The sequence below is a fragment of the Rutidosis leptorrhynchoides genome, chromosome 3, assembly GCF_046630445.1.
Source record: "Rutidosis leptorrhynchoides isolate AG116_Rl617_1_P2 chromosome 3, CSIRO_AGI_Rlap_v1, whole genome shotgun sequence".
In the NCBI taxonomy this organism is placed as follows: domain Eukaryota; kingdom Viridiplantae; phylum Streptophyta; class Magnoliopsida; order Asterales; family Asteraceae; genus Rutidosis; species Rutidosis leptorrhynchoides.
In genome coordinates, this window is record NC_092335.1 from 494,574,864 (window position 1) to 494,601,251 (window position 26,388).

Consider the following 26,388-nt stretch of genomic DNA (forward strand, 5'->3'; position numbering starts at 1 on the left):
CTACATTACATCGATTTCTACCAACATCAATGTGATGGTAGGTACAGTTAGAAGGCTTGGTATAACCAAGAGCGGGAAAGTCGCATAAAAGTACCATGATACTTTAATCATGGAGGCGGATAGCTTGCTAACGCCGGTTGAAACTTCGGTTATCAGTCATCCTCACCATCCGCTGAGGTAACTCCCGTACCAACCAAAACCGGTGAGGTCCCCAAATCTGGAAAATTTTTTATTAAGAAACTTGTCTATTGTAACAACTTGCATGGACATTTTAAACCTGTCTAGTGTAACAACTAGCTTAACTTTTACAAAATCAAAAACGTTTTCTGAAGATCCTATTTTTCCTAAGGATCAAATTTTTATGACATAAATTCCTGTGTCTTGTCCATCTTGCCTCTTTTTACCCGAGGTGATTTTGTTAGGACTTGATACTTGTACCGTGTCGTAAATCTAAAACCAAGATTTTGCTGTGGATAACACATTTCATTACCCCAACCTCCACCAATAATTACCCCAAAACCAGTCCTCACGATGACTCAAACAACTACACCGACATTGCTAGGATCTTCAGTGTCATCCTCCTCCAGTGTACCACATCTCTCCTTCAAAGAGATTGAAAATGATCTTCATCAACGTGCATTGATTCGAAACTTAACACAGAGTCTAGACGTTTTGTGCTAGCAAAACTAGAGAACGTTATCCTATTACTTCATGTAGCCCAGCTTTATGTCATCAAAGAGATGAGCATGACGATTTTGATCCAAAGAATAGTCATGTGGTGGCGAAGAATAGTCATGATAAGGAAGATGCTGGTACATCTAACACATCTGGAGGAGATGGTCACGGAGTTACATCGGTTTGATGCAGAATTAGATAGTCCTAAATTGTCCCTTTGTCATTGTAATTGTATCAACTCAAGTTCATGATGTATTCGTTTCACAAACACATCTTGAGGGGGAGAAAAGCAAATGTTGATACTAATTCTAGAAGTGATCTCATGAGCTCAAACTAAGTCTCCCTCAAATACCAAAGGCCAACACCAGATCAAGATCTTCATCAAGAACATTCAAGATCTTTATCAAGAACATTCAAAGCCTACCAATGCTTCCGCACCAACATTTTAAAGATCTTATCAAGTCAATAACATTCAAAGAAACAAACTATTGTCTAATCAAGGGGGAGCAAGAGAATGCAATGATCAAGGGGGAGCAAGAGATAATGCATCAATTTAGGGGGAGCAAGAGAAGACCACACATCTTAAACTTCATCATTAAAGCTCTCTTACATCAACAAATTAAGTTAATCCATTTACTCAACAACATTTCAAGACAATCAAGAGATATTCAAAGATCAAGAGAATCTCCAAAAGAAGAAGATTCTCAATAACTCATCAACATGACATAAAACAACTTAACCATGAGATCAACAAAGACAAGAACTTCCAAAAGAAGAAGTTTTACAACTAGTTCAACAACACGTCAAGTACATGATTTCTCATCACCAAAACTTTAAAGTTTATGAGAATTTCAAAAGAAGAATTCTCATCAATTCAAGATATTAAAATGATCAACAAATCTTCACCAACTACCATAAACAACTTCTTACAATAAGAAACAAGAGAACCCTACATACATTCAAGACAAAAGCAACATCAACAAGTCTTCAAACAAGTCTTCCTCCAAAGTTCAAAGTCAAGAGATGCTCAACATCAAATCACATCTAAGGGGGGAGATTGTTAGGACTTAACATAGATGTAATTTGATGTATAAGTGATGGAGTATAAATACTCACACTTAGCTTAGTTTAGACTTAACCCTTCATAATTCACCTCACCCTTACACCTCACAAACACACACTTAAGACAATACTCTCTCAACCTCACTTTATTTAATTATAACACAATGTATTGAAATAGTTCAGATTCATTCTACTGCATTCATCATTCTATCATCATCTTCATCTCTTCAACAATATACACACATTCATATATACTGATTCATATACCTATACATTCATATCGATACATACACATATTGTTACATCACAGATCAACACGAAATCATGAATTGAAGCAGAAAACATACTCTACAAACATAATCAGTGGTAGTTCTTTCTTGCAACAGAATGGAATCGAGTTTAAACACAACTTCTGCCATTTTAGGGCGTTCTTTTGGTTGATTACACAAGCACTCGGCTGCTATACTTGAAAACTCCTTCACGGATTTTTTTTGATATTTGTCTGTTCAATCTAGGGTCAATTATCTGATTGAGTTTTCCATCTTTTATCTGGTCTTGAACCCAAACTGCTAAACTCCATTGCTCTTCGTCAATGCTTCGATCAACCGCTTGCCTACCAGACAACACCTTAAATAGTACAACCCCAAAGGCATAAACATCAGATTTTCTTGTCAGTTTTCCACTCAAAAAATAAGATGGATCCATATATCCAAATGTCCCTTTGACTCTGGTGCTCACAAAAGTTTGTGTTTGGTTTATTGGTCCAACTTTGGCTAACCCAAAGTCTGAAATTTTAGCAGCAAAATTTGCATCCAACAAAATATTGGAGGTCTTCACATCGCGATGTATGATGCCGTGTTGAGTTGATGGACCTGTGTGAAGGTAATCTAACCCACGAGCTGCGCCAATACATATTTTTAATCTTTGTAACCAGGATAGATCTGTACCAGTATTGTGGAGGAGATCTTGAAGGTTTCCATTGGGCATAAACTCATAGGCTAGAACCACCTCGTTTTCTTCATTGCAATTACCAATAAGTGACACAAGATTACCATGTCGCAACTTTGAAAGGACCTCAACTTCAGCCTCGAACTCACGGGCTCCTTGGCTAGATGTAGTTATCAAGCGTTTTAATGCAACTTGGTCTACTAAACCAATTTTTCTGGTACATTTATACACTTCACCGAAACCTCCTCGCCCAATAACGAATGTCTCATCAAAGTTGTTGCTTGCAGAATGAATCTCAGCAAGTGTGAAACGTTGACATGTTTGGTCAGGCAGTATGATTGAGGGGTTTGTATCCGCAGACTTCATATATTCAGGTAAAATCATTGGCTATATTTTCCGAGCTACTCTTTAATCATTGCCATGAAAGAGCTTTTGGCAGTTTCTGGTCAACAGGTACATTTAGGAATTGCTAGTCGGTAGGCATTGACAGTATCTTCTTTACTCCTAAAAAATTTCCTTTCAGAGAGGAAAATAACGTCTTTATAGAAAGAGTTAAAATTGACTTCATTGTTAACTGGCCTGGTTCAATTATTCATGCTGTCGAAATCATGTGTGTATTATATGAAAACACATACTTAAACGTGTTTCGAAAGTTTGATTTGTGCCCAAATTCTTGTTTATATCATTCAATTTATTATTGAACGATTTGGTAGGTTAGAAAGGCATATTGTTTTATAGACTCTATTTGGTATATTTCGTATATTTTGTTGGAAAATGATAATAGTTGAATGACCCGTAAATTCACGAGTTTGTTAAATAATTTAATTTTTTTTTTTGAAAAGATGCATAAATTTTATAGATAGAAAACACTATTAGAGGGGTCGTAACAGTATCGTCCTTGGTACCGTGCTTGAGCCGTGGTTGATCACCCCCAATACTAGCATTCCGTCCTTCCCCGCCGTTGCATCACCCGTGCTTTATTTTGTCGTTGGATAGCAAAATGGATCACAGAAAACTAGCATTCATTTATTGTACATTTTGCCTTAATACTTATACCCGTAAATAATTAATTAATTTAGTGGGTGTGAGGAAGTGTGTGATGGGTACGTCATGGTTATTAGCAGTTAGTCTTTGGTTAGTGATGGAAAGAAGGTGATGATGTGGCGTTGATGTGGCACTCCGTGATCCCATGACAGACCGTCATGGTTAAGAGTGGTCTTACAAATACACATAGCCCTTTGTAAACTAGAACTCATCACCAGACTATCTAATATCTATTATCTATCTATCTATTATCTATTTCTATCTATCTATTATCTATCTATCTATCTATCTTCTATCTATCTATCTATCTATCTATCTATCTATCTATTACATCATATAAATCATGAAAAAAATCCTACATGGCACTCCATTAGTTAATTCTAATCTAAATTGCTGACATGTTAATCACTAGGCTAATTATCATTAACAACTAATCATGCCATGTACAAAACAAAAAAAAAAAAAAAAAAAAAAAACATCATCAATCACAATTCATCTTCGTCTGTTCAACCCAAACCAAACTCAAACCCTAAATCACATCCTTCGTCGTCTCTTTCACCCATTCGATACAAACCCTAAATGGCAATTGTAATTTCTCAAACGATTTTATTTTATCAATCGGTTATAATTGTTACATTTAAATTCGGAGAATCGAATTTTACCGTAATTATCAGGCCAGTCCGTTTAATGCTCAAATCCAATTTCATAACCCCAATCGTGCTTTCTGTACACAAAGCCTTGAAAGATCCATCTAAATTTTATCATCCAAATCATTTAGACTTAAGCAAAATTAGGGTTCTTGAATCAAAGGTAATAACCCCTTTCCACTTTATAATTTCATTTTTATATTCAATATACTATGCAAATAATAGATTGATTATTTCCAGTCATGTCACTCTGTTTTGTTATGCATATTATTTGAATAATTGGTATATTTTTTTTATTAGTGGTTGAATATATGTTTAGTGTGAACTCTCCATTACTGAAATTCTGCTCTTAAAAGGATGACAAGTTGACTTTGGATCAAATTATATTGAATTTGTTTCTAAATAATGTAGTTAAAGATAAAGAATGGGTGAAGTTAGTCTTCAGTTAACTAGAAAATAAAGTAGCTGGCGTGTGTGGATTTGAGTGAAGAATTTGCTGTTGAATCTATCAAATGTTGTGGAATTAATCTGTGCTGAAGAAATATTTCAGAAAAAAAAGTTGATTAAATTTTCAGAAAATTATAACAATTTGGTCTGAGATCTTTGTTTTCCAACAAGTTGGTTGTAGATGGGGTACATGTCTCATACTTATTTCTGATTATTGTACAGGTTGCTAGAGCAATACTAGAAAAGACAATTGAGACACCACCATGTTCATCTCATATATTAATGGGTCATGTTGTATGGAAAATTATTACCATGGTTAATTTGTTTTAGATTTGGGATGTCACTCATACTTGAAGCAACCTATGTCATGGGTTGCAATAGTGAGCAATAAGTTCTAAAAATACCTCATTTTTGGTTTATCATAAAATTTTCTATTATTTTTGGTAGGTTCACACAATAGTTTTGCATGCTCCACATGAGACTCAAATTAGTTCGGTCAAACAAGTATGGTTTTTGTAGCTTATTAAGCAGGTTTTACTAATTTCTCTGATCATTTATGCTTGAAGCATAAGTGTAAATTATCAAGAACACTGATTTTTATAAAAGTTCTATACTATAAGTAGCACTTTTGACTATGCCTGGCAAACGGGTCAGGTTGGGTCGGTTTGGGTAACGAGTCAAAATAGTTTTGGGTTGAAATGGGTCATAGGTCAAACGTGTCAATTTTTTAAACGGGTCAAAATGGTTCAGGTTGGGTCGGTTTGGGTAACGGGTCGAAACGGGTCACATGTCAATTGGGTCAAATGGGTCAAACGGGTTACATCACTTTTTTTTTTTACATTTATTACATTTATTACATTTATTACATTATTTTAGTTATTATTATTAATTAAATATACATAAGAAACATTAATATACATAATAAATGATATAAACATGAATGCTTTATAAATTTTTTACGGATGAAACTTTTTATGCTTGACCCATTTGACCCATTCACAAAACCCATTAGACCTATTTCTATTTATTGATCTTTGAGTATTGATACCCATTAGACCCGTTCATTCATTTTTTGTATAAGACTTAATAGGTTGGAGAGAAACTTATTTGAATCTTTTTTTAAGTTTTGATTTACATTGTTAGGCCTAATTTTTCTCAAGACCCAATTGACCCGAAAGCTTGACCCATTTGACCCGAATTTGAGTGTTTGGGTCTCAATTGCCAGGTATACTTTTGACCCATTTACTATTCACAAGTCAAATGGGCACATTACAAACATATATTGACGAGTTGTGTAAGCCTATCCGTTTGAAGAACAAGAATATAACAAGATTTTCAGGAATATGATTCAGGTTGTGTCTTTTACTTTCTTTGATTTGAATAAAATGTTTTTTTTACACATGTAAGAGAACGATTGTTAGATATACTTACAACCAGAAGAGCTTAATTTATTAATTAAAATCTTGAAAATTAAAAATATGATGTCTTTATGCAAACCTATCGTCAAGCCTTTAATAGTTGTTCTAATTTTTTTTGAACGGCGATTTTTTGGCATCAGTAGAGCATTTCTTTCAACGACCCTCATCATTTGCACGTAACACACACGTTTGGGTGGAAACCCGAACCCGATCGACGGTACCTGGGAACACATCCATTCGGGCAGTGTACCGGGTAGAGGTCCTTGAACGAATCCGGTAAAACCTCCCTATAGGGTCAATATATACCACCATTATTGGTGTTCAATTGATTTAAAGAAAATCATTTCATCCCTAAGGATCGAACCCATGACCTCTCCCTATCCCATGACACAAAGTACATGGGGTTGAACCGTTGGGCGCAAGTTCATAGTTGTTCTAATTTGCATACCAATTTGTTATCTTATAGTTATCGGTATGCGTAAAAACCGTAGCAATTATGTTTTGTTGTTCATCGTTAATAGTTTTGTTGTTCATGTTAAGTTTTTACTGTTTCAATCGTTACCTGTGACTATTTGTGTGTGTTTAATTTGAATTCGTCATGTTTGTATCTTAATTTTTATAATTTTAATAGGAAAAGAGTATTTTCGGGAAGTAGTAATGAACCTAATGCGGTCATGATTGGTCCACTATCAGCTGATTATCAGATTTCGGAATTGAAAGCCAAGGGTAGACAAGAGGAGGTATACTATGCTATATAATAGTATTTAATCAATTTGTGTATTGTTTTTCTTCTATATTAAGTTAACTAAAAGTCTAACGTATTATAGAAAATCAATAAAAGTTAGGAAGAAAATGTTTGCTTTATTGATTGCTTTATAATGGAATGCAGTTATCTGGTGTAAGTTCAAACATCATGAAAGAGATATGTCATCAACAAAAATAATTCGACTAAAACAGTTGGGGATTATTAACCTATTTTATGAATATTTATTGCTATTATCCAAGTTTCACTGTTTTAGTTAGTAATTAGTTGTTGAAAATAAGACCAGTTACAGAAAACCAGTAATTGGCAATGAAAACCAAATCTAAGTTTCTATTTTTTTGTTAAATCAGGTCCAATGTTGCTACAAGTATAAGTTCAATTTCTTAATGTTGGCGGACCAGGATACTAAAATTGTTATAAGTTCAAACTCAAGAAGATCGAGTTTTGAGGGAATTTCATCTGGCTTGGAAAGTCATGATAGTGATGAGGTTCCGAAAAAATATGAAAGTTTCAAAGATTTTGATACAGTTGTGGATTTTTCAGATCATTTGTATGAAAAAAAGAATTCATCAATGATGCAGGCAAGCTTTAAAATTTCAATAATATATTTGTACCTTTCATCTTTTTATGTACACTTTTTTCGTTTCGTGGACATAATATTCATATGTTTCAGCGCCCTTAAAATTGGGCTAGAAAGATACAGGAAGGGTGGAGGATTCTTGAGAAAGACTTGCCTGGTATGCCACACGTGCTGACCCATTCATGAAAATTACCGTTAAAATTTTATGACTTTTTTGTGTGTGTGTGTGTATTTGGGCTAAAGACACAATATTTGTGAGGGTGTACGAATAATGATATATATTTTACGAATCATAAATATATATTTGTCCGGTTTGTAACAAGTGATTTTGAAATCAGGGTCTAAATAGGTCAGAATCTGAAGATCTGTTGCAGAAGTCAACATAGTCAAGTTGTGTATGAAAAGCTGATATAAAATGTCTCAAGTTGTTGTTTTCCATATGTCATTGGACTTTTAAGTGGAGTTGGTGACATCAAGGAACATGTAAAACAAGGAGTGAAGTCACAATATACGAATGCCAAGTTATCAGAACACAACGCAGGTTCGAAATGCCTAAGTATCACATTTCTAATATGATGTTTTTGTAAGTTTTACAACTTGATAAGTGCAAAAAAAGATAGAAAAAACCTGTCCTCTAAACTCATTTAGTGTTGAAATGGGTCATGGGTCAAAACGATTTTGTGTTGAAATGGGTCATGGGTCATTGTTCAAATGGGACAGATTCTTAAACAGGTCCAAATGGGCCAGGTTATGTCGGGTTCGCTAACGAGTCGAAACGGGTCATGGGTCAAAATGGTCATTATTTATATAGTATATTATTTTAGTTATTATTTATATTTATTATATATACCACATGGTATGAATTACTTGATATTTGTTTGTTAGGGTAAATTGTTAGGTATGTATAACTTCTAACTGAATATCTGAATGTTAGGGTACATTTGTATGGGACGTTGTTGGACAATGCAAAAACAACGAAATCTAAAACGGACTTCTTTTGTACTTCTGACGGTCTTCAAATTTTCAGATAGGTAATGAATACGATCTCTGTGAATCGGGAACTAACACACTGTCATTTATATTCTTTAGTTGGCCAACGTTTCAATAAACAAATTAGTTAAAAGGGATACGGGTCGATTTGGTCAAGAGTTTAAAAACAAAGTCTTTTTTGAAGATAAAAAAAAAAAATATTTCTGTTTGTGTTTGGCTCACTTCTATTTATAAATTTTGAGTGTGTTGTGGCCTGTGGGTTAAGCTAATCCAGACTGAACTGTTTCGACCTTTAAAATCTGTCACCTGATGGTTGACCATTTTCATACACCTTTCTAATTTGTATTGCTCTGCTTGTGTTATTAAGCATTCCTAAAAAGGATTAAATAGAAGTGCACATAACCAAAAACACACATACACAAACATACACACGTATGTGTGTGTGTGTGTGTGACATGCCTATTTACTAAATGATATAGTCCCATGATTCTGGAATAAGACACTTTTTTTCGTTATATACGTGTTGATATTCTTGCACAAAGTGTTCTCTTTAGAAGAATCTGGATTGTAGCTTTGCACAGGACTTGAGCATTTGCATCCCCTTCGAGCCTCCATATGCACATAATGATGTCAAACCAGGAAAAATGATGTCAAACCAGGAAATGTCCTTCTTACGCATCGTAAAGGTCAACCACCTTTGGCGATATTAATGAATTTTGGAAGTGCTCGACCTGCTCGGAGGCAAATTCGCTCTGGTTAGAGGCAATGCAACTGCAGGTTGTCATTTTAACTATATAGTTAATAGTTTTCGGTTGCTCACTTCATACTGCATTACATGTAATCATCTGTGTGTTTTGAGTATTGTTCAAGAATGGGCATCGGCGTACGTTTCAACATCCTTTCGAGCTTCTGAATTGTGGGACTGCCCCAACCATACTTACGTTGATGAACGAAATGATATATGGTCACTAGGTTGCACTTTGTTCGCCATTATGTAAGATCTTTTGTAGTGAATCGGATTTTAGTGTATATTTAAATATGATGTTTCATATTCAGCTGTAACTGCAAGATTAACATAACTAGCAAATGATACTAACAGTCCAACAAACCAACCATTAGTTAATATGCTTCAAATTATTTTTTACATTTGAGACTGTTAGGCTTACTATGTTGCGTCACTATCTTTGGAGGCAAAACGTGAAAAGGAGGTTGAGGATATTGCTCTTGTCACTTCTACCTAACTTAGGTGGTAATTACTTACCCCCATTACACTAATATTATCACACTAATATTAGATATTAGATATTAATTGTTTTGATCTTATGTTTCAATTTAGTTTGATTACAAATTCCCGTGCAACGCACGGCTCTTAAATCTAGTATACAATATGACCTGTAACCCTACAAACTATAGAATCTAAGTATACTGATTTAAATAAGAACTCGAAAAAAATACACTGCTTATATACTATTGAGCATACGAATAAGGATCCGATAGCCATTGTAACCAATCTAGTTTCCTTTCGGGTCAAATGGGTATATATACCTGGCAATTGAGACCCAAACACTCAAATTCGGGTCAAATGGGTTAAGCTTTCGGGTCAATTGGGTCTTGAGAAAAATTAGGCCTAACAATAGTATTGAGCATACGAATAAGGATCCGATAGCCATTGTAACCAATCTAGTTTCCTTTTCCGTGATCGACAAGAGATCCATTCGAAACTATTGATTTGTATCTCATTTAGAGCCATCGATGCACACCACCACTTTTTATTAAACACTTTTTGATTGCGATTTTTCCAAATGATATACCCGGTGGTCCATTAAATAGCTTGCCATAGTTTAGAACCCCAACCCGATTTGAACGCCCCATTTGCCCCGCAGAAACTTTCGCCAATGCTGAAGTTGCTTGTCTGATGTGTTCCCCACCATTTATGAACCCTATCCCAAATGTCCCTACCATGCTTGCAAAAAATGAAGGCGTGTTCAAGTGACTCGGTTTCGTCATCACATATAGGACAACGTATCGAGCCTAGGTCAACACCCCTTTCATCGAGCTCAACAAGAACCGGAATCCTTCTAAGTTTAATTCTCCATATAAGGACTCCAAATTTATTCGGCACTAAATTATTACGCATCGTCTCTAATCCCGAATCGTTGCTACTAAGGATGGAACTGTCAACAAGATTTGCTAGAGTTTTGGTTGAGAAATTGCCTTTGTTGTTAACTGTCCACCTCCATCCGTCTCTTGAACCAGTAGGCGATTCAAAAGAAGATATTGCATCCTGTAGTTCACTCAATTCGTCCATGGTTCTGCCCCGGATATCTCTGCCCCAATTCCACATTGTCTTCCACGCTTTTTCTGTCCATTGAATCCGATCTTACCTGCACATCCTTGTTCAATTCCAGCAAGTAAAGCCGCTTGAATCTGCTTTTTAACGGAATACATCCCAACCAAACATCGTCCCAAAATTTAGTACATTCCCCGTCCCCAATAACCTATAAAATTACTTTTAATAAGTTGAATAATAATTTACTTAAGTTGTATTTAAAAATTATACAATATTTCTACTATGTAATATATAAGTATTAACTTCTAATACTACATTAAGCATTAAGCATACTACAATAGTACCTATCCATAAAAGCTTTGTAACATCTAGAACAAAACTCATGCATATCTCTTTTCACCAATTTTGGTGTTTTGTCTGTTGTTTGCATTAAATGAATTATAAACAATTAGCACCATAGAATAAACATAAACAATTTGTAGGTTTTAAAACTAAGTGGATCATATATGTATATGATACTAATCGAATAACTCAAGATGAAAGACAGAATTGCAATGAAAATTGCTTTTTGACTAAAGGGAAATTACAATACTTTGAAACTGAAATTGATAATCTGCTCATCTACTGGCTACTGCTATCCAACTTAAATAGAAGAAAAAACTGAAATTAAAGATAGTTGGAGAGAACACGATCTCCATGAAAATCACGCCTTCCACAATTCCCTGAGTGAAATACGGAACTAATTCAATCGTGCAGACTCTTTCAATTGAGTGCTTCTGGACATTCTGAAGTGGACTGATTTTAGGTGTCAATTTAGGCCGATTTGGGGCTGATTAAAGAATCTCACCTGGACCAGCCCCAAGTCCAGTTTACGTTCACATTCTCCCCCTTAAACTGGACTGAGCTCGGGATCTGTTACACCGAGCATGTTACGCATTTCAATGAACTTCACTTGTGCCAACGCCTTAGTAAAAATGTCTGCTCTCTGATCCTTCGAGTTAACATGTTCTACTATGATCTGCCCATGTTCAACACACTCCCTTATGAAATGAAAATGAATGTTGATGTGCTTACTTCGTCCATGGAAAACAGGGTTCCTCATCAATGCAATGGCTGATTTATTATCAACAAACAAAGTAACCGGCTCAACCTGCTGACCCGTTGGTTCCTTCACGAGGTTTGCAAGCCAAATAGTTTGGCATGCTGCTGATGTCGCTGCCATAAACTCCGCTTCACATGAAGATAACGCCACAGTCTTTTGCTTCTGAGATTTCCAAGTAATTACACTCCTTCCGATATAGAAAACCATTCCACTTGTGCTTTTACTGCCCACTTTGTCACCACCCAGATCACTATCAGAGAACCCAACCAAATGCTCGAATTCTTGACGTCTTCCATAATTGAGCCCATAATCAAGAGTACCTTTTACATACCTCAAGACACGCTTTACAATTGGTAAATGCAACGCGGTTGGTTTCTCCATAAATCGACTTGCAATGCCAACCGAATAGGACAAGTCAGGGCGAGTAAGAGTCAGATACCTCAAACACCCTACCACTCGCCTATATTCAGTAGGGTCGACTTCTTCATCGCCTTCATCTTTTCCAACTTTCAAATGTGATTCGATAGGTGATCTTGCTGGGTTGCAATTTTGCATACCAAACTGCTCCAAAATCCTTTTTGCATAAGCTGTTTGACGCAAGGTTATTCCCCACTTACATTGTGCCACTTCAATTCCAAGGTAATAAGCCCGGAGCCCCAAGTCACTCATCTCAAAGTCATTCTTCATTTGTTCTTTGAATTCGATGACATCTTCACTGTTTGACCCGGTAATAATTAAATCATCTACATAAACTCCAACAATAAGAGTGTTACCTTTCGAATTTCTGGTGTAAACAGCCGGGTCTTGAGAACTCTTTAGAAAACACAGCCCTTTCATACTTTTATCTAGTCGAACATTCCAAGCTCGAGGCGCTTGTCATAAACCGTAAAGAGCTTTAGAAAGTTTGTACACCTTATTACTTTGGCTTTTGTTAACATACCCTTCAGGTTGAGTGACGTAAACCTCTTCCTCCAGGTCTCCATTGAGGAAGGCTGACTTGACATCGAGATGGTGCACGCCCCACCTATGTTGTACTGCTAAGGCAAGTATGAGCCTTATGGTGTCAAGTCTAGCTACGGGTGCGAAAACCTCATCATAATCAACCCCTTGCTTTTGCACATACCCTTTCGCAACAAGACGTGCTTTGTACTTCACCACATTACCCATATTGTCCTTCTTCACCTTATAGACCCATTTCAAGCCGATAGCTCTATGACCCGATGGCAAGTTAGTGAGCTGCCATGTTTTATTCTTTTCGATCGCCTCCAACTCAGCTTCCATAGCCTCCCTCCATTCCTTGTAAGCCACTACCTCTTTAAAGTTTGAGGGCTGATCTGTTTCAACCATAAGTAACTCATCATGTTCGAGTGTCACTTCTTCAGCTTGAGCATAAATATCATGTAAAGAACGAACTCCGCGAGGTCCAATTGCATTTAGTGAGTCACTAGAACTTGTGGAGGGTGATAAATGTGGGTCATGGGCTATGATATCCGGGTCTAAATCAGCTGGTACAACTTCGACATAAGGCTGTCCAGAAAACTCAGTTTGGGTTTCAGAATTTTCTGGCTGGTTATTTGTGATTTCTAGGCTATTTTGTGAAGTTTCGGTTAGTGTGCTGAGTGGTGGGTTGATTATAGTAAATGTAGGGGCTGCTGTAACCTTTTCCTTCTCATCTTTGTTCCAATTCCATTCTTCTTTTTCATCAAATACAACATCACGACTAACGCACAACTTTTTGTCCAAAGGGTCATATAACCTGTTACCTTTAGTTCCATCTTCAACTCCAAAGTACACCATCTTTTTACTTCGATCATCAAGTTTCTTTAAATGAACACCTACATGTTTAGCAAAGACGACACAACCAAAAACTCGTAAATGTTCAAGGTTCGGTTTTTTACCGAACCAAGCTTCATAAGGTGTAATATCAGGTAGTGACTTAGATGGCAAACGGTTTAATAGATAAACCGCATGTCTAACAGCTTCACCCCAAAACTCTCCTTGTACATTTCTTCCTTTGAGAAGACTCCTTGCCATCTCCATTACACTTCGGTTTCTTCTTTCCACAACACCGTTGATAATGCTAAATACGAACATATATTTCATAGCATTATCCTTCAAGAAAGACAAGCTTTTAGTTGCTATTGTTCTATTTACAAGTGATATTCGTTTAAATAATAAAAGGTGAAGACAAAAGACAGATTCGACGATTTGAAGATGCAAACGACCAAAAAGCTAAAAAGTACAAAGTACAATCCAAGTGGTTCAATTTATTGATGAGAAACGTCTCAAAATTACAAGAGTACAAGCCGCAAAACGCAAAGTACAAGATATTAAATCGTACGCAAGGACGTTCGAAAATCCGAAACCGGGACATGAACCAACTATCAGCGCGCGACGCAACGCAGCTAAAATTACAAGTCAACTATGCACACGAATATAATATAATATATAAATAATTCTATAAATTATATATATATATATATATATTATATTTATATATTATAATAAAAACCGTCGGCAAACAAGAAAACAAAAGATTGTGAGCTGTCCCAAGACTATGCGATCACATGGCAAATGCAAAGGAAGCCCATGCGATCGCATGACCCCAAAAGTCTGGCCAGGTCTATAAATTCAGCATTTTTCGGACGAGTTTAACACACTTTTCATTCACTGATCTCTTACTCTCTCAATATATATTTATATTTATTTTATAATTATAATTTTAATATTAAAGTTTAATAATAATAAGGTTATGTTAGCAAATGTTTTAAGTTTGTAAGTCAAAACTCTGTCCGTGTAACGCTACGCTATTATTAATCATTGTAAGTTATGTTCAACCTTTTTAAATTAATGTTTCGTAGCTAAGTTATTATTATACTTATTTAAGTCGAAGTAATCGTGATGTTGGGCTAAATATTAAAAACGGGTTATTGGGCTTTGTACCATAATTGGGGTTTGGACAAAAGATCGACACTTGTGGAAATTAGACTATGGGCTATTAATGGGCTTTATATTAACTAAACGATACCTCGTTAATTTAATATAAAGGTTACAATTTGACGTATCTATATATAACCACATACGCTTAATCAGGTACGGTGGGCGAGATATTTATAAATACAAATTATTGTTCATTTGACCGGACACGGGGATGGATTAATAGTTAATGGACTCATTAAAACAGGGGTGGATTACATTCAAGGGTAATTGGTGTAATTGTTAACAAAGTAGTAAAACCTTGGATTACACGCAGTCGATAACCTGGTGTATTCATTAAACAAAGTATTAAGACCTTGTTACAGTTTGAATCCTCAATTAGTTGGAATATTTGACTTCGGGTATAAGGATAATTTGACGAAGACTCTCGCACTTTATAATTATGACTGATGGACTATTATGGACAAAACCATATGGACATATCGAATAATCCAGGACAAAGGACAATTAACCCATGGTAATAAATTAAAATCAACACGTCAAACATCATGATTACGGAAGTTTAAATAAGCACAATTCCTTTATTTTATATCTCATCGCACTTTTATTTACTGTCATTTTATTTATTGCACTTTTAATTATCGTACTTTTATTTATTGCACTTTTATTTATCATCATTTACCTTACGCTTTAAATTAAGTCATTTGTATATTTAATATTTTACATTAGGTTTTAATTGCGACTTAAGACATAAAATCGACAAACCGGTCATTAAACGGTAAAAACCCCCCTTTTTATAATAATAATAATAATAATACTACTTATATATATATATATATATATATATATATATATATATATATATATATATATATATATATATATATATATATATATATATATTATTTATTGCACTTTTATTTATCGTCATTTACCTTACGCTTTAAATTAAGTCATTTGTATATTTAATTTTTTACATTAGGTTTTAATTGCGACTTAAGACATAAAATCGACAAACCGGTCATTAAACGGTAAAAATCCCCTTTTTATAATAATAATAATACTTATATATATATATATATATATATATATATATATATATATATATATATATATATATATATATATATATATATATATATATATATATATAGTTTAAAAATATAGAGCTCCCTGCGGAACGAACCGGACTTACTAAAAACTACACTATTTTACGATTAGGTACACTGCCTATAAGTGTTGTAGCATGGTTTAGGTATATCCCATTCTATAAATAAATAAATAAACTGTGCAAAATTGTAGCATATTTAATAGTATTTCGCAATAAAAATATAACTATTTCGTATAATACCCTGCACACATCAAGTATTTTTGGCGCCGCTGCCGGGGATCGCTTAACGCCGAAGCGAAACGCTATAAAAAAATACGTTTTAAATATTAAAAACATAAAAAAAATATAGTATATATAATTATTTAAGTGTTTAAGTAAAAAGAAAATATATTTTATAAAAAGTATAAAAGTATTTTTTTAAAATATAATTATAAATATTACTTATATATTATTTTAATAAATTAAAAATCATAAAAAATAAATAAGTAAAAGTAATCGGGCCACAATACTGTAGCAGCCCAACAATTGGCTTGGTACCCGAAGCCATTCGACCGCATGGACTCATAACAGAATACTCATGCGATCGCATGAGTCGATTTGACAGGGTCTGATCCTAGTCCGACATACTTAGGGTTACGGTTTTAATTATAATTATAATAAATTTAATAATAAATAGGGTTAATAATTATTATTATTAATTAATTACCTAATTAGGGTTTTATATAATAATAATTAGTTTTAGTTTTATTTGTATTTTTAAGTTATAATTAGTTTTATTAAATATATAAACTTAATACTATTATAAAATAATAATATAAAAAATAATATTTTTATAAAAATAAGTAATTTTATCATTTTTGTATCTTTTTATTATTTAGGACGTAATTGTATATTTATCGTTCGTAACTAGTTTTAAACTTAGTTTTTGCAGTAGTTTATTTTTATTTCAAGAAATCTAAGATTTGCCGTAAAATCCCTTAAGTACTTTTTCTTTAGACTAAGATTTAGGTGCTTTAAAATTTTACGACGTCGCTTATCGCTTTAATATTTTATAAATTTTAGTGCCTTTTAAGTTATTGCCGTTTTGGATATTGAATTCCTTTTAAGCTTTAATACCTTTAGACGCAACTTTTAATATTTAGTTTTTAGACTTTTGAGTTTCGACGCTTTACTTTCTTATTATTTTTCGACCTTTTATTTTTCGACATTTTTCGACGCACTCTTTTTCTTTCTTATTTCTCAACGCTCTAGTTTTTAGGACATAGATTTTTTTTTCTTCAAAATTTCGACGAAAAATTATTTTAAGCGGTTAAATTGATAGACATTCAAAATTTTCTGATTCGTAGTAATAGTTGGATTTGTTAGTGGCGAGTTGTGGGCTTCCGATTTAAAGGGTCCTGGCTACCTGCTGCATCTATTGGCTATTCGAAATGTGGGCAAAATCAGAAAAGTCTATTAATTTGATAGCTTATATAATTTTTATCTTTTATAACTAATAGGATATTCAGTGAATGCACCGAGCAAAACATTCACCACCTTTCATACGTTCACCACCTGTAACTCGATCAAGACATCTAGCCAATATTGTCGCCGTTGATTTTTCTTTAGAATCGTCATCTAGTCGACCAAGTACTCCAGTTCAAATTTCCGATAATCCATTTTTTGAACCCGACCTCACAATTGAGAATCCGGAGGATATTCAGGGACAATTCAGAGATCCTGAACCACTAATCATTCCTCCTGAACCACAAATCACTCATCCAGAGATTGTCGAGGAAGAAACCATTAAATCAGAATCCTCTAGTGATTCAGATTCAACAAATTCAATCATGGAAAATCTGGAACCTCTAAGTATGGAAGACCGAATGAGGGCTAAACGCACTGGCCAAGGTCACGCAATTACTCAACCAGACATTAATACACCAGATTATGAAATCAAAGGACAAATCCTACACATGGTAACTAATCAAAGCCAACTTAGTGGTGCGCCGAAGGAAGATTGATGTGCGTAGAGGTGTATACGAAATAGTTATATTTTTATTGGAAAATACTATTAAATATGATACAATTTTACACAAGTTATTTATTTATTTATAGAGTGGATATACCTAAACCTTGCTACAACACTTATAGGCAGTGTACCTAATCGTACAGTAGTGTAGTTTTTAGTAAGTCCGGTTCGTCTACAGATAACTAGCCAAGTTTAACGCTATATTTTTAAAACTATATTTGTATAAATATGAATATATATATAAGTAATATTATTATTATAAAAGAGGGTTTTTACCGTTTAATATCAATTTAATACTTTATAGCGAACGATTTAGCGTTTATTATCAAAAGGTTAAAAGCAATAAAATAAAATAAAAACTGTACATACTTACCTATGAGAAAGAATTCTCAGAGACCTGCTTTAGCTGACTCATAGGAGAGTCGTGTAATTTGGTTCTCCATAGCTACGTAAGCGTAACCTCGATTCTTCAATATCTTTTCTTCTAAACATATGAACGGTCCTTCTCTGCATAGAGTAACAAATTCGGTATTTGAATATGTTTGATTGTTTGAACATTTACCTTCGTGTGACCATTTTCCGCATTTATAACATCTTTCAAGGTGTCGTGCTCTTCTTTTTGTTGCGGATTTTGATTTTCCTTTATCAAAATGTGTCTTATGATGATCTTTCTTGAGTTCTTTTCTTACTCCGTCCATTTTGCCTCTTATAAATGATACCACTTCACTCGGGAGTGTGTCATTATTACGTTTAGTAATCATAGCGTGTAGTAGTAGACCATGGTTCAGATCAAAGGAATTCTTCATCTCGTAAAACCTAAAAGAAATAAAAATTCAGAATGGAGGGAGAAGACTAGTTCTTTAGGGTCTGCTAGGGAAAGACCATTCGTATTCCATTCTCGAGAACTACACGAAAACAAAATATCTAACTCTAACAGAAACATATACTACCCTTAAAAAGACTTGATTCTCCCCACACTTAGTTAGCTGTGGTGTCGAAATTGTGATTAACTTCGTTGTCAACTTCCATCGGACCAGGTATGTAATGTTTAACTCTGTGACCATTAACTTTAAATTCAATCCCATTTGAATTTATCAACTCTATTGTTCCATATGGAAAAACTCTTTTGACTATGAATGGTCCAGACCATCTTGATTTCAATTTTCCAGGAAATAGCTTGAATCGTGAATTGAAAAGAAGAACTCTGTCTCCTTCTTTAAATTCTTTTGAACTTCTGATTCTTTTATCAAGCCATTTCTTCGTTCTTTCTTTATAGATTAACGAATTTTCGTATGCTTCATGTCTTAATTCTTCTAATTCTTTTAGTTGACTTAACCGTAGACGTCCAGCTTCATGTAACTCAAGATTACATGTCTTCAAAGCCCAAAATGCTTTATGTTCAATTTCTACTGGAAGATGACATGCTTTTCCGTAAACGAGTTTAAAAGGTGTGGTTCCAATTGAAGTTTTGTAGGCTGTTCTAAAAGCCCAGAGTGCATCCTCCAATTTCATGGACCATTCCTTCGGATTTGATCCTACGGTTTTCTCTAGAATACGTTTTAATGCTCGGTTGGTATTTTCAACTTGTCCACTTGTCTGTGGATGATACGCGGTTGAGATTTTATGAGTTACTCCATATCTTTTAAGAACTTTCTCAAGTTGATTATTACAAAAATGAGTACCCTGATCACTTATTAAATCTTTCGGTGTTCCAAACCTTGCAAAAAGACGTTTTAAAAAGTTGACTACAACTCGTGCATCGTTAGTCGGGAGAGCTTGTGCTTCCGCCCATTTAGATACATAATAAATGGCAACGAGAATGTAGAGATTATTATGAGATTTTGGAAATGGACCCATAAAGTCAATACCCCAAACGTCAAAATACTTCACATACTTGAATGAAATTTTGTGGCATTTCATCACGTTGACTTATTTTTCTGGCCCTTTGACAAGCATCACAGGATTTGCAACGAAGGTGTGCGTCTTTGAAAATTGTAGGCCAATAGAATCCAGCATCGTAGACTTTTCTTGCTGTGAGTTGAGGCACATAATGCCCTCCTATTGGTCCTGTGTGACAATGGTTTAAGATTTGACTGTCTTCATTCCCGAATACACATCGGCGTATTATTCCATCGGGACAACTTTTAAACAAATGTGGATCTTCCCAGAAATAGTGTTTTATATCACTAAAGAATTTCTTTCGTTTTTGGTACGACAACCCTTTTTCAAGGAATCCACATACTAAGTAGTTTGCATAGTCTGCAAACCATGGAATTTCATTATAATCTATCTTCAATAGATATTCATCAGGAAAGTTATCTTGTATGGCCGATTCATTTAGAACTTCTAATTCAGGATTTTCAAGACGAGAAAGATGATCCGCTGCTAGATTTTCTGCTCCCTTTTTGTCTCGGATTTCAATATCAAACTCTTGTAAGAGTAAGATCCAACGGATTAATCGTGGTTTGGCATCTTGTTTTGAAAATAGATATCTAAGAGCAGAATGGTCGGTATAGACCACCATTTTAGCTAGAACGAGATATGAACGAAATTTGTCAAAAGCAAAGACAATAGTAAGGAGTTCTTTTTCAGTAGTTGTGTAATTCGTTTGTGCTCCTTGTAACGTCTTACTAGCGTAATAAATAGGTTGAAATCGTTTTTCAATCCTTTGTCCTAAAATGGCTCCCATTGCAAAATCACTTGCATCACACATGAGTTCAAATGGTAGATTCCAATTTGGAGTTATCATGATCGGCACATTAGTGAGTTTTTCTTTAAGAATATTAAAAGATTTGATGCATTCATCTGAAAAGATGAATGAAGCATCTTTTTCTAGGAGTTTATTCATAGGAGTGGCAATTTTGGAAAAATCTTTCATGAAACGTCTGTAAAAACCGGCATGCCCTAGAAAACTCCTAACTCCTCTAACATTGGTGGGATGTGGAAGTTTAGCAATTACATCTACTTTAGCTCTATCCACTTCAATTCCTTCCTTTAAAATTTTATGACCAAGAACGATGCCTTCTTTAACCATGAAATGGCATTTCTCCCAATTAAGAACTAGATTTGATTGTTCGCATCTAATAAGCATTCATTCAAGATTAACTAGACATGATTCAAATGTATCACTGAAGACTGAAAAGTCATCCATGAAAACTTCCATGCATTCTTCTATCATGTCGTGAAAAATCACCATCATGCACCTTTGAAAGGTTGCAGGGGCGTTGCAAAGTCTAAATGTCATGCGTTTGTAAGCAAAAGTACCATAAGGGCATGTGAATGTGGTTTTCTCTTGGTCCTCGGGTGCTATTGGGATTTGAAAATATCCGAAAAAACCGTCAAGAAAACAATAGTAACTATTTCCGGCTAATCTTTCCAACATTTGATCAATGAAAGGTAAGGGAAAGTGATCTTTTCTGGTGGCGTCATTTAATTTTCTATAATCAATACAAACACACCATCCTGTTACAGTCCTAGTAGGAATAAGCTCATTTTTTTCATTTGTGATGACAGTCATGTCACCCTTCTTAGGTACACATTGAACTGGGCTTACCCATGGACTATCAGAGATTGGATAAATTAAACCTGCATCAAGCAGTTTAATAATTTCTTTCTTAACAACATCTTGCATATTAAGATTTAGTCTTCGTTGGCATTGCACATACATTTTATGACTTTTTTCCACAAGGATTTTATGTATGCAATACGAAGGACTTATGCCTTTAATGTCATGAATCTTCCATGCAATAGCTGGTTTATGAGCTTTTAGCACAGAAATGAGTTGAGATTTTTCATTTTTAGTAAGAGAAGATGATATTATTACAGGTAATTCAAATTCATCATGTAAATATGCGTATTCCAGATGGGTTGGAAGTGGCTTTAACTCTAATGTCGGTGGTTCTTCTATCGATGATTTGTATCGATATCTGTCTTCCTCTTTTAGCATTTGAATTTCTTCTGTTGTTGGTTCATATCCATTAGCCATGAGTGTAGCTAACATTTCAGCTTCATCAATTGGTTCAGTTCCTTCTCCTAAAGAACATTCTCCTATTCCTTGTAATTCTGAAAATTCTTCTAACAATTCTGCATGTGAATCTATAGTTTGAATATAATAACATGTATCATCTGCAGATTGCGGTTGTTGCATGGCTCTATCAACTAAAAAGGTAACACTCTCGTCCTCTATACTTAGGGGCAGTTTCTTACCAAACACGTCTATTATTGCTTTATCCGTGTTTAAGAATGGTCTTCCTAATATGAGAGGAACTCGAGAATCTTCTTCCATGTCCAGAATAACAAAATCTACTGGAAATACTAAAGTACCAAATTTAACTAGCATGTTCTCCATTATCCCTCTAGGATATTTTACTGATCGATCTGATAGTTGTATGCTTATTCGTGTTGGTTTCAATTCTCCAAGTTCTAGTTTAGCGTATAGTGAATACGGCATTAGATTTATACTAGCATCTAAATCTGCCAATGCTTCTATTGAACTAAGACTACCCAGAAAATATGGAATTGTGAAACTTCCTGGATCTGATAATTTTTCTGGTATCTTATTCAACAGCACTACAGAACAATTTGCATTCATAGTAACAGCCGAGAGTTCTTCCATTTTCTTTCTATTTGTGATTAGATCTTTCAGGAATTTAGCAAATCTAGGCATTTCTGAAATCACATCAATGAAAGGAAGATTTACATTTATTTGTTTAAACATATCCAAGAATTTGGATTGCTCGGCTTCAAGTCTTTCTTTTCTCATTTTACTCGGGTAAGGAAGTGGTGGTTGGTATGGTTTAACATAGGGTTTAGCCTTAACTGTGTTATCTTCATTAACCTTTTCAACTACCGGTTCTTTTTCCTTTTCTTGCTCAGATTGTGGTGCCTGTGGAGTAGGAATAGCGTCATCAGAAATTACAGGTATTTCAGGTAGTTTAAGTGTAATACCACTTCTCATGGTAATGGCTTTAGCTGTTTCATTCCGGGGGTTAGCATTTGTATCGCTAGGTAGACTTTCCGGTTTTCTTTCACCTATCAACCTTGCTAGGTTACTCACTTCTTGTTCTAGATTTTGAATAGAAGCTTGTTGATTTCTAAATGCTTGAGCATTTTGTTCATTTGTTTGTTTCTGAGATGTGAAAAATTGAGTTTGAGATTCAACTAGCTTCGACATCATATCTTCTAAATTTGACTTTTTATCATCGGTTTGTGGTGGTTTGTTTTGAAAAATAGGTCTTTGCTGATTGTAAGTATTGTTGGATACTTGCTGATTGCTAGGACCTTGTTGGTTGTTGTATGGAACATTTCGGTTATAATTCTGATTTTGATTGTAGATTGGTCTTGGCGGTTGATAATTATTCTGATAATTATTTCCAGGCCTTTAGTTCATGTATGAAACATTCTCTCTCTGTTCCATTGTTTGTTCAATACCGAGACAATCTTTTGTCAAATGTGGTCCTCCACACTGCTCACAACTAATTCGTATTGAGTGAATATCTTTAGTCATCTTTTCCATTCATCTCTCGACAGCATCTTTCTTTGCAGAAATGGAATCAAAGTCATGGCTAGAATCGGCTCTAGCCGCTTTAGATGATCTAACGATATCTTTTTCTTGATGCCACTCATGTGAGTGGGAAGTAGTGTTATCAATAATTTTGTAAGCTTCATTTGCGGTTTTCTTCATAATGGAACCACCAGCTGCTATATCGATGTCTTTTCGTGTAGTGATGTCGCATCCTTGGTAGAATATTTGTAGTATTTGATAAGTGTCTAAACCATGTTGCGGACATCCTCTCAACAACTTTCCAAATCTTGTCCACGCTTCATATAAAGTTTCATTTGGCTTTTGCGTGAACGTAACAATTTTTCCTTGAAGTCTCACGGCATTAGATGCCGGAAAGAATTGTTTAAGAAAATTTTCAATTAAAACATCGCATGTATCAATCGCCCCTTCTGGTAACGATTCTAACCAATCTTTGGCTTCTCCCTTTAAAGTCCAGGGAAATAACATGAGATAGATCTGTTCATCCTCTACTTCTCAGATTTTAAATAGTGTACAGATCCTATTAAAGGTACGAAGATGTTCGTTTGGATCTTCCTTCGGCGCACTGCTAAATTGGCATTGATTAGTTACCATGTGTAGGATTTGTCCTTTGATTTCATAATCTGGCGCATTAATGTCTGGTTGAGTAATTACATGACCTTGGCCAGTGCGTTTAGCTCTCATTCGGTCTTCCATACTTAGAGGTTCCAGATTCTCCATGATTGAATTGGTTGAATCTAAGTCACTATAGGATTATGATTTAATAGTTTCTTCCTCGACAATCTCTGTTTGAATGATTGGTGGTTCCGGAGGAAAGATTAATGGTTCAGGATCTCTGAATTGTCCCTGAATATCCTCCGAATTCTCAATTGTGAGGTCGGGTTCAAAAAATGGATTATCGGAAATTTGAATTGGAGTACTTGGTCGACTAGATGACGATTCTAAAGAAAAATCAACGGCGACAATATTGGCTAGATGTCTTGACGATTCTAAAAGATAAAAATTATATAAGTTATCAAATTAATAGACTTTTCTGATTTTGCCAACGTTTCGAACAGCCAATAGATGCAACAGGTAGCCAGTACCCTTTAAATCGGAAGCCCACAACTCGCCACTAACAAATCCAACTATTACTACGAACCAGAAAATTTTGGATGTCTATCAATTTAACCGCTTAAAATAATTTTTCGTTGAAGTTTTGAAATAAAAATCTATATCCTAAAAACTAGAGCGTCGAGAAATAAGAAAGAAAAAGAGTGTGTCGAAAAACGCCGAAAAATAAAAGGTCGAAAAATAAGCGTCAAAAAATAATAAAAAGAAAGTAAAGCGTCGAAACTCAAAAGTCTAAAAACTAAAAATTAAAACTTACATCTAAAGGTATTAAAGCTTAAAGGAATTCTATATCCAAAAATGCAATAACTTAAAAAGTAATAAAATCTTAAAACGGTGTCGCAAAATTCTAAAGCACCTAAATCTTAGTCTAGAGAAAAAGTACTTAAGGGATTTTACGACAAAGTCTAAAAAATCTAGAAATATAAAATACTATGGCAAAATACTAAGTTACGAACTAATTACGAACGAAAAAAATTATAAAATTACGCTTTAACTAATAAAAAGATACAAAATATAAAATAAGTTTAAAGTTATAAAAATACAATTTTATAAAAATATTATTTTTTATCTTATTTATTTTATAAAAGTATTAATTTATTATATTAATAAAACTAATTAAAACTAAAAATACAAAATAAATAAAACTTAAAACAAAATAATATAATAATTAACCCTAATCTTAATTAATTAATAATAATAATAATTAACCTTTAACCCTAATCGTACGTACCAGGTATGTGGGCTGTCTTTTCAACTCATGCGACCGCATGAGTTGTATGTTATAAATCCATGCGGTCGCATGAACCACGGATCCAGTTCAGATGTTGGACTGCTACAGTATGTGTATATATATATATATATATATATATATATATATATATATATATATATATATTTGTATTTTAATTTATTTATATAGAACAAATAAAAATTTAATTTAAAAAAAAAACTAAAATAGAAATAGAAAAACTTTATAATTTTATATATTTTAAACAAACTCTTAAAAATATATATGTTTCGTTTTTCTTTTTATATTTTTGTATTTTTAATATTTAAAATGTATTTTTACAAAAAGAAATTAAACCTTAATAAAAATCTTTTTTTTATAGCATTTCGCTTTCGGCGTTGTTTTTCCCCGGCAGCGGCGCAAAGGAAGATTGATGTGCGTAGAGGTGTATACGAAATAGTTATATTTTTATTGCGAAATACTCTTAAGTATGATACAATTTTACACAAGTTATTTATTTATTTATAGAGTGGATATACCTAAACCTTGCTACAACACTTATAGGCAGTGTACCTAATCGTACAGTAGTATAGTTTTTAGTAAGTCCGGTTCGTCCACAGGGAACTAGCCAAGTTTAACGCTATATTTTTAAAACTATATTTGTATAAATATAAATATATATATAAGTAATATTATTATTATAAAAGGGGGTTTTTACCGTTTAATGACCGGCTTGTCGATTTTATGTCTTAAGTCGCAGTTAAAACGTAATGTAAAATATTAAAAATAAATATAACTTAATTTAAAGCGTAAAGTAAATGACAATAATTAAAGTGCGATAAATTAAAGTGCGATAAATAAAATGACGATAAATAAAATTGCGATAATTAAAAAGTACGATAATTAAAATGACAGGAAATAAAAGTGCGATGAAATATGAAATAAAAGAATTATGCTTATTTAAACTTCCGTAATCATGAT

At 34.1% G+C, this 26,388-nt stretch overlaps 3 protein-coding genes across 6 annotated transcripts; 1 reads left to right on the forward strand and 2 right to left on the reverse strand.

Annotated features, from left to right (window-relative positions):
- Positions 1-2,178: 2,178 nt before the first annotated feature.
- Positions 2,179-3,069, reverse strand: LOC139901771 (putative receptor-like protein kinase At5g39000). Its single transcript, XM_071884449.1, has one exon. The coding sequence runs from the start codon at positions 3,067-3,069 to the stop codon at positions 2,179-2,181; it is 891 nt and encodes a 296-aa protein (XP_071740550.1).
- Positions 3,070-4,220: 1,151 nt separating this feature from the next.
- On the forward strand, positions 4,221-8,617 carry LOC139898215 (uncharacterized). Of its 4 annotated transcripts, none has more exons than XM_071880940.1 (7): positions 4,221-4,539; positions 5,046-5,117; positions 6,873-6,981; positions 7,355-7,585; positions 7,678-7,741; positions 7,923-8,125; positions 8,519-8,617. In XM_071880940.1, the coding sequence occupies exons 2-5, from the start codon at positions 5,113-5,115 to the stop codon at positions 7,684-7,686; spliced, it is 354 nt and encodes a 117-aa protein (XP_071737041.1). In that variant the 5' UTR covers positions 4,221-4,539; positions 5,046-5,112; the 3' UTR covers positions 7,687-7,741; positions 7,923-8,125; positions 8,519-8,617. The 4 variants fall into 4 exon arrangements, with proteins under 4 accessions (XP_071737041.1, XP_071737040.1, XP_071737043.1 ...); XM_071880939.1 differs by having other exon boundaries at positions 7,698-7,741; XM_071880942.1 differs by lacking the exon at positions 5,046-5,117 and having other exon boundaries at positions 7,698-7,741.
- Positions 8,618-11,753: 3,136 nt separating this feature from the next.
- On the reverse strand, positions 11,754-12,803 carry LOC139901772 (uncharacterized mitochondrial protein AtMg00810-like). The gene has a single exon (XM_071884450.1). The coding sequence runs from the start codon at positions 12,801-12,803 to the stop codon at positions 11,754-11,756; it is 1,050 nt and encodes a 349-aa protein (XP_071740551.1).
- Positions 12,804-26,388: the final 13,585 nt, after the last annotated feature.